Raw genomic sequence first — 8,974 nt, 5'->3', positions numbered from 1 at the left:
TTCTACTGGTGCATCACGTTCTTAACATATTTTGAATGATAGGATACACAAGCTACAAGAGGGATCAATGTGCTTGAAATTGCATTACCGTTTAAAATTATTCTCTAGCGAGGAAAATTAAGTCTTGCGGGTTTAATTGTATTAGTGCACGGCTATCAAATGACATCAAAGATCTGGCTGTGAGACGAATGCCCTCCTCTTTCCACCATGTAAGCAAAAACGCCGCATCTTTTTAAAATATTTATACTGGAGTGAAGGCCGGCCGAACTAGGGACAACCTACCAAACGGCATCCAAACGTTATGCCCTCCCAAACAGCCTTTTCTGCCTCTCATTTGATATGACCTCACCAGTATTCCGTCCTGGTCACTATTCATGCGCTTGTGTGGTGTAAATGGCTCATCAACCATGTGATATACCAAACTATATTTCTAAAGAGCAATACAAAAGACGCAGTCCAAGCAGTGGCAGTGCAGAGAAAGGTGCACTGGGCACCGAACATGGCAGTAATTGTTTAGTGAGCACTGTCGCAGTCCGCGAGCGTGACTACAGATCCCAGCAAAGGCGAGCGCAAGCCCACGCTACCGAGCGCTATACGCACACACCCGGCTCTACAGCTCAGCACATCAACACACCCTACTCCTGTCAATACCCCTCACTGCTGCCGACCTCCTGCTTCTTTTCGTCGGCGTCGGCCGCAGTGTCGTAGGCCGGCTCGGCGTCGGCCGCAGTGTCGTAGGTCGCATCGTAGAAGGCCGCGAGGTCATAGGCGGCAGCGTCGTAGGCCGCGTCGTCGTAGGCTGGGACACCGGCGGCAGAATCATCGTCGCTCGCGGCGTCGTCGACCGCAGCATCGTCGGCCGCGGCGTCGTCAACCGCGGTGTCGTCGGCCGCGTCGTCGTCGACCGCGGTGTCGTAGGCCGCGTCGTCGTCGGTCGCGGTGTCGTAGGCCGCGTCGTCGTCGGCCACGGTGTCGTCGGCCGCAGTATCGTCGGCTGCGTCGCCGTCGGCCGCGGTGTCGTAGGCCGCGTCGTCGTCGGCCGCGGTGTCGTCAGCCGCAGTGTCGTCGGCCACGGCGTCATTGGCCGCGGTGTCGTAGGCCGCGTCGTCGTCGGCCGCGGTGTCGTCAGCCGCAGTGTCGTCGGCCACGGCGCCGTCGGTCGCAGTGTCGTCGGCCACATCGTCATTGGCCGTGGACTCGAGTGGCGTCTCCTCCGGTGGCAGAGACAAAGCTGCATTTCGTCCTTGGCCGTACTGGGGCGAACAGCCCGACTCGTCCGAGCCGTCGGCACAGTCGGGCTGGCCGTCACAGAAGTCGCCGATCGCCAGGCACTCGCCGGACATGCACGGGAACATACCCGGGGCGCACGCGACGGCCAGAGGCTCCGGACCCGGGGCTGAAGGAAGAGCATGCCAACACTTAACGCGATGCTGGACGCCTCGGCTAGGCAGCGGGCGGCCAGCTGGGTTGACATCACGCCTCGGATAGCCTGTACCTTAATCGTCAATACATTTCGGGGAGTCAAGTACCTGCCTGAGATGTCCAACGCACCCAGCAAGGTAAAGTGACGTGATTTGTAAAATGCAATTATAAATACAAATTGTCTGCGACCACCATGCCCTAGACAACACGGAGCCGCCGGCCACCCTCAGGGCGGCCAGCCATGCCTGCCGTGTCGTGGCGCCGGCGTGACGACTCACGCTCGATCTGGAGTGTGATGACGTCCTCCTGGCGCCGGCCGTACTGGTCCAGCACCCAGCACACGTAGCGGCCCGCCGCCGACTCGTCCACGTCGCTCAGGCTGGCGACAGAGGCTCCGCGTCACGGCGCACTCTGGCGCTCAGCGTCGTGACGTCATCGTGGAGGGCACGTCGACACGTGCTCGTCCACATGTAAGCAGTCGAGTAAATGCTGATGCGAACGCTTACTTATTCGGATGCGTCCACGCCGTGGATGTTGATACCTAGTTACGGCATACAAGACAGACATGTTCAGTAATACAACGGCACACGGTCTGTGGCGCTGCCGAACTCCATAACTTCGAATTGTGACAGAAGTGACGGCAAAAGGGGCGTTGCTGACGATGGACCGTCTCAATCGGCTGCAGCTCATTACTGCCGCTGGGGGTGTCGGTAGTGCACTGGTTAACGCGTCTGCGTCAACGTGGTGCTGGGATGTCTCAGCACGCGTTCAGCCAGGCGAGCACGAGGCGCGGTGCGACGCGTCGATGCTGCACCGCACTACACACATACAAACGGCGTCTGTTGTTTCTCATGTTCAATGCGTTTCTCAGAAACGTTTCGGAAAAGGCCTTTTAAATTGTTCGATCCTTCCTAAGCAGGCTGCTCTTCTCATTGTGTCGATATTTCGGGTACGTAGCACGTGCAGGGACGGTCCCAGAGGCGGCTGCAGTGCCGGTTCCCCCCGGCTGCACGTCGCACATTGGGAGACACCTTCAGAGAATTTGGCGGTCATGCCCAGATGGCGTCTCCCCGGGACTGCACGCACGGCCTGGGGTTCACAGTAGCAGGCGTTACTTCTAGAAAATCAGAGAGTTCCAGCATGTGGACGTAATCATTGCAATAAAGCAAAAGCAGCGTAGCAGGGAAGGTTACAGATGTAAAAAGGAGGAGTTTCCAAACACTGTGAAGCGCATTACCGGTAGTTAATACTGGCATAAAAGGGACATTTCTTCGCGTCTACACGAAAAGCTTTGTATTGCAGATGACCCTTACATGCGACGTCTTAAATGGCGGTGAAATAGCTAGGCCATGTTAGGTATAGCAGTATGATGGCATGCTGAGGCTGTTGGGCCAATGCAACATGCGGACATTGGATAACCTCATGCTCTGCCCTCAGACGTTCCCTTACGCACCATTGGATAACCTCATGCTCTGCCCTCAGACGTTCCCTTACGCACCATTGGATAACCTCATGCTCTGCCCTCAGACGTTCCCTTACGCACCATTGGATAACCTCATGCTCTGCCCTCAGACGTTCCCTTACGCACCATTGGATAACCTCATGCTCTGCCCTCAGACGTTCCCTTACGCACCATTGGATAACCTCATGCTCTACCCTCAGACGTTCCCTTACGCACCATTGGATAACCTCATGCTCTGCCCTCAGACGTTCCCCTACGCACCAAACTGACGTAATACCAGCTTGCATGGAGCGACCTCCTCTAACGTTCCGAAAAATCCGAGGAAGTCGAGTTTAAAAAGGCCTGTTTTTTATCGATGCGACGGGAAATGGCTCATTTGATAAAGCCAATTGACACGACAATATTCAATACCGAGCTCACTTTGCCATGACGTCAGTCAGGCAATGGTCGTAAGTAGCACAGCTTTGCTCTACGCCATGCTATGGAGATTCGAAGCTGTTTGGTCAGCAAGCCGATTGAGACTGTCGAATCACCTCTGGCTCGGACCCCGGACGCCCTCTGGGGTTACCAACTGGCGAGTGACAGTCTTTTGTGAAAGTCACGGGATTTCATCTCCGCTAAGCTTCTTCAAAACTGAAATGGACCGGGGCCAAAGGCTCCTGCTTTGATCGACTTGACGTGGAATTCTCACTCCCCCCCCCCCCCCCCCCCCCACCCCTTCCTCCGGGAATAAGTTATTTGTCCCAATGGCATGCATCAGAGGGCTGTTCTGCCGCCGTGCACACGCCAGCTAGCTATAATATGATGAGTTGCGCCACTGCCCCACGCCAGTGAGCCTGTTCTGCGCTTGTGAGTCTGCCCCACGTCTGTGAGCCTGTCCTGCGCCCTGTGAGCCTGCCATGCACCACTGGGCCTGCTCTGCTCCGCTGAGCCTGCTCTGCGCCGCTGAGCCTGCTCTGCCCCACTGAGCCTGTCCTGCGCCCTGTGAGCCTGCCCTGCTGCCCTGCACCACTGAGCCTGCTCTGCCCCACTGAGCCTGCCCTGCGCCCTGTGAGCCTGTCCTGCACCACTGAGCCTGCTCTGCCCCGCTGAGCCTGCCCTGCGCCGCTGAGCCTGCTCTGCGCCGCTGAGCCTGTCCTGCGCCACTGAGCCCGTCCTGCGCCACTGAGCCCGTCCTGCGCCCTGTGAGCCTGCCCTGCGCCGCTGAGCCCGTTCTGCCCCACTGAGCCTGCCCTGCGTCCTGTGAGCCTGCCCTGCGCCGCTGAGCCCGTCCTGCGCCACAGAGCCGGCCCGCCGTCTTACGTCAGTGAGATGTCGTCGGCGACGGCGCTGTCGGGCAGCGGGCCCTCCTCGCGGGACCAGCTGATGCGGCCGTCAAAGCCGGAGCTGTCGCAGCGCATGGTGACCGTGCCGCCGACATAAGCCCGCACGTCACGGTCGAACGCCACGATCCGGGCGCCCTCTGGCGGGCGGACAGCGCAGAGTATCGCTCGTCAGCTCGCATTGGCAACGACCGTGTCAGATGATACCCGGCGAGGGAGTCACGCTGGTCGCTGGCGTACAGTGCGGCCTGAGACGCATTAGAAGCACCAACTGGGCCTTAGGATACACCGTGGTGACAGCTACGTCTGCTCTGCTTCGAGCACGGCCGCAGATCACGTGAGAGTCACCGGGGGCGTCCGCGTCACCGGTGGATTCTCAGTCCACCGAATCAGCGCCGCAATCAGCACCACGCCATAAACGCCTCGTCCGTACCGACAATAGCAGATCAACGAAGCCATCTCTTTTGCACTGTATGTGGCAGAGCAGTCCACTACCAGGATGCAGCAAGCTCTCTAGTGAGACCTGCCTCAACGCCTCGACATCCGTCGCGAGACGAGCACTCACCGCTGACGAGAACCTCGGCCACGCCCTGGGCGCGGCCTGCCGTGTTTTCAGCCACGCAGATGTACCGGCCGGCGTCTGACTCGGCGATCGAAGAGAACTGAAAAGACGGTTTGCATTAAATTTTGTCTGCCGTGAGGATTTTCGATTGCCCAGGTTCAGAGAATTTATTAGAGGAGGGCGAGTTCGTTAGGTTCATGGAAATAAAAAATGCAAACGTGTCAAAATGTCACTGAATACGGGATACGATATCCAACCAACCAAACCCAGCAGCGTAAACGTTAAGTTTGCATGCGATGATCATGAGCGTGTTTGCGAATTAATTGACAAATTATCACTGATGATGACCCAGGAAAAGCGTGCGATGCAGGTGGTGTCGGAATATCTACAACGCCTCGTCTCACAAATTGTCCCTTTCCCACATCCACATAGCTACCATATAAGGCGAAGGGAGACTCCCACGGGAAGTAACTTTGGGGGCGACTGGTTCCCACGAATGATGGCGTTATGCTCTGTATACTGCAGGATTGGGAAAGAGCCGAGGCCGACTAACAGCGATGATGCCTTGGACGACGGAGGCCGAGTCGGGCATCGGTCCGCTGAGGCGCTCCCAGGAGACCGAGATCGGCTCGTCGCCGGTGGCAGAGCACTGGATGCTGACCGCGTCTCCCAGCTGGACCACTTGGCGCAGCGGCTCCACCTGCACCCGTGGCGGCTCTGAAGGTACAGGCGCAGGGGCGGTCAGCGCGGCACCCGTGGCGGCTCTGAAGGTACAGGCGCAGGGGTGGTCAGCGCGGCACCCGTGGCGGCTCTGAAGGTACAGGCGCAGGGGTGGTCAGCGCGGCACCCGTGGCGGCTCTGAAGGTACAGGCGCAGGGGCGGTCAGCGCGGCACCCGTGGCGGCTCTGAAGGTACAGGCGCAGGGGCGGTCAGCGCGGCACCCGTGGCGGCCCTGAGGGCACGGGCGCAGGGGCGGTTAGCGTGGTACCCGCGGCGACTCGGGAGGCACAGGCGCATGGGCGGTTAGTGCCGTAGCCGCAGTGGCTCTGAAGGCGCAGACGCTGGACCGGTCCGGACTGCACCACACACCGGCCCCAGCTGTGCCTGCAGCGACTCTGAATGCATAAGTGAGCACAGCGGCGCTCAAACTTCCTGATGGCAATGCCAGCGGTATGGCATCCGAGCCATGGCATTGTTATGATACTGGCTGTGTTCGCATGAGTGTCCTGGTAATATGGCCACTTGATCCTAACGGTGAAATTTCCGGGTCTCAAAATGTGTTGGGGTGGATACACACGCGCACGCACACCCACACGCATACCCACACCCACACTCACACCCACACTCCCACACACCCCCACACCCCCACACCCACACCCACACCCACACCCACATCCACACCCACACCCACACACCCACCGACACTCACACCCACACCCACCCACCCACCCACACCCACACCCACACCCACATATATATATATATATATATATATATATATATATATATATCGTACGTCCCGGGGCTCAGTTGGCTAGAGCGCCTGTATTCCGTTCCACCCACCCGTGGCAGGGTGGGTTCGAGTCGCTTTAGGGCGCTCGCTATTTGCCCTTGACATGTATGACCGGCGGCAGCGGTCGCGCAAAAAAGGTCAGTTGACGTCAGAGGGCAGGATGGACCGTGCCGAGCATTGGGGCGCGTTAAGCTTTCGTCACTAAATTCTGCCGTTGCCTGGAATTACGAGATCGGATGGTGGGGTCAGGGCTCACACAACAAGCACTGCTTAGCGTGAGCGCTTATCCCAAAAATCCATCCATTCAAAGGTTTGGGATCAAATGTATAATAATAAAAAATATTGGTATAGACAGACGTATATGTATCGATCTATCTATCTATATATCTACTTTTCTGTCTTGCTACCCACCCATCTATCTCAGAACGGATTTTAAATTTGCGGGTTGGATTCAACTAGCTCCTGAAAGTTGAGCTGTAGTGAGCCGTGAAAAGTACATCAATGCGTCTTCCCTGGGCTGACATGTCGCACCTCGTAAGATAACTCAACTCTCGTGGCGCGTGCAAGGTCGCTAAGCGCTCTCACCGATCACTCGGAGCGTGGCGTCCGCCCGGAAGAGCACCTGCTGACCCGCGCCATGGCCCAGGCAGGTGTAGGTACCCTCTGCCTCCTTCTGCACGCGGAAGATGTACAGAGTGCCATCTCGCACTTCGTGGTTGTCTGGCATATTGCCGCTGGAGCGAACCCACGTGATGCGGACTGGAGGGCTGGAACCTGAGAAAAACCACGTGATCACTTTTTAAGTCCAGAGCATCGAAAACAGCGGGGCGGGGAAGGAGGGGGCACTGCAACCGTGTGGCTTGTGATGCATAACAGATCGGAGGCTGCCTTCTTTGGCATTGAGCTTGACAATATCCAGTAAACAATTACGTGCATGGAGGTTCAATAGACGCATAGACGAATACCTTCAGATCCTCAACAAACAGAACATACATACAGAACATACAGACGCTCAGCCTCCAGCCGCGCGAATGGTAATGACTCCAAAAGTATTTGGATACATAGTAATAATCACACTACTGGGGGGCCATGTGCCTAGCACACCGAGAACAGTACGACACTGGCGCCTCCCCCCCCCCCCCCCCCCGAGAGGACGATACTGGCCCTCCTACCTTCGACGAGGCAGATGAGCTCGGCGCTGCCGTTGAGCGGCACGACGTACACCTCCTCGGAGGGGCGCGCCGAGCCGGTGGGGTATACGGGAGGCCGGCCGCCCCCGGCCGCCGGGCGCCTGCCGTCGTCGGCCGGCTCCACCACCAGCCGCAGTCGGTCGGACGCGCGGCCGGCGTCGTTCTCGGCGCGGCACGTGTACACGCCGGCGTCGGCGGCCGAGGCGTCGTCGATGTACAGTATGGCGCGACCCGGAACACCCGACACGCCCGACCGGACGCCGCCGCCCTCCCAGGTCACAGAAGGCGTGGGGTCGCCGCTGGCGGAGCAGCGCAGCTGCACCCGTTGGCCCTCCGACACCCTGACGGCGACGGCGACAGCAGCTGTGAACTCTCGTCAGCCAAGAGAGACGTTACACGTCCTCTGTCACCCTGACGGTGGCGGCGACAGGAGCTGTGAACTCTCGTCAGCTAAGAGAGACGTTACACGTCCTCTGTCACCCTGCCGGTGGCGGCGACAGGAGCTGTGAACTCTCGTCAGCTGAGAGGGACGTTACACGTCTTCTGTCACCCTGACGGTGGCGGCGTCAGGAGCTGTGAACTCTCGTCAGCTAAGAGAGACGTTACACGTCCTCTGTCACCCTGACGGTGGTGGTGACAGGAGCTGTGAACTCTCGTCAGCTGAGAGGGACGTTATACGTCCTCTGTCACCCTGACGGTGGCGGCGACAGGAGCTGTGAACTCTCGTCAGCTAAGAGAGACGTTACACGTCTTCTGTCACCCTGACGGTGGCGGCGTCAGGAGCTGTGAACTCTCGTCAGCTAAGAGAGACGTTACACGTCCTCTGTCACCCTGACGGTGGCGGTGACAGGAGCTGTGAACTCTCGTCAGCTAAGAGAGACGTTACACGTCTTCTGTCACCCTGACGGAGGTGGTGACAGGAGCTGTGAACTCTCGTCAGCTAAGAGAGACGTTACACGTCCTCTGTCACCCTGACGGTGGCGGCGACAGGAGCTGTGAACTCTCGTCAGCTAAGAGAGACGTTACACGTCCTCTGTCACCCTGACGGTGGCGGTGACAGGAGCTGTGAACTCTCGTCAGCTAAGAGAGACGTTACACGTCCTCTGTCGCCCTGACGGTGGCGGCGACAGGAGCTGTGAACTCTCGTCAGCTGAGAGGGACGTTACACGTCCTCTGTCACCCTGACGGTGGCGGCGACAGGAGCTGTGAACTCTCGTCAGCTAAGAGAGACGTTACACGTCCTCTGTCACCCTGACGGTGGTGGTGACAGGAGCTGTGAACTCTCGTCAGCTAAGAGAGACGTTACACGTCCTCCGCCACCCTGACGGAGCTGTGAACTCCAACGTCATATGTGGCTATTACATGTCAAGCACGCACGCGCATGGACGCAGCACGCGTATAGACCAGAAGGTGAATCAAAATCGAGACCAGAGAAACTGCCAGCTGTTGGTACGTTACCGCCCCATCAGATGAGCACGCAAAATGCAAGCGGCGTTTGCCGAT

At 58.3% G+C, this 8,974-nt stretch overlaps 1 protein-coding gene across 1 annotated transcript in view; it reads right to left on the bottom strand.

Annotated features, from left to right (window-relative positions):
* Window positions 1–410: 410 nt before the first annotated feature.
* Window positions 411–8,974, bottom strand: part of LOC119104154 (basement membrane-specific heparan sulfate proteoglycan core protein) — a 35,242-nt gene continuing 26,678 nt past the window's right edge. The window contains exons 12-18 of the mRNA XM_037227837.1: window positions 7,454–7,812; window positions 6,867–7,055; window positions 5,322–5,485; window positions 4,772–4,868; window positions 4,187–4,346; window positions 1,701–1,801; window positions 411–1,396 (exon numbers count right to left, since the gene is read on the bottom strand). Of these exons, the coding sequence (XP_037083732.1) occupies window positions 645–1,396; window positions 1,701–1,801; window positions 4,187–4,346; window positions 4,772–4,868; window positions 5,322–5,485; window positions 6,867–7,055; window positions 7,454–7,812 (1,822 nt within the window). The 3' untranslated portion in view covers window positions 411–644. The remainder of the gene's footprint in view (window positions 1,397–1,700; window positions 1,802–4,186; window positions 4,347–4,771; window positions 4,869–5,321; window positions 5,486–6,866; window positions 7,056–7,453; window positions 7,813–8,974) is intronic.

The sequence above is a fragment of the Pollicipes pollicipes genome, unplaced genomic scaffold, assembly GCF_011947565.3.
Source record: "Pollicipes pollicipes isolate AB1234 unplaced genomic scaffold, Ppol_2.1 Scaffold_5925;HRSCAF=7027_pilon_pilon_pilon, whole genome shotgun sequence".
NCBI lineage: Eukaryota > Metazoa > Arthropoda > Thecostraca > Pollicipedomorpha > Pollicipedidae > Pollicipes > Pollicipes pollicipes.
Note: the sequence above shows the minus strand (reverse complement) of the source record. Positions and strands in the feature narration are given on the sequence as shown.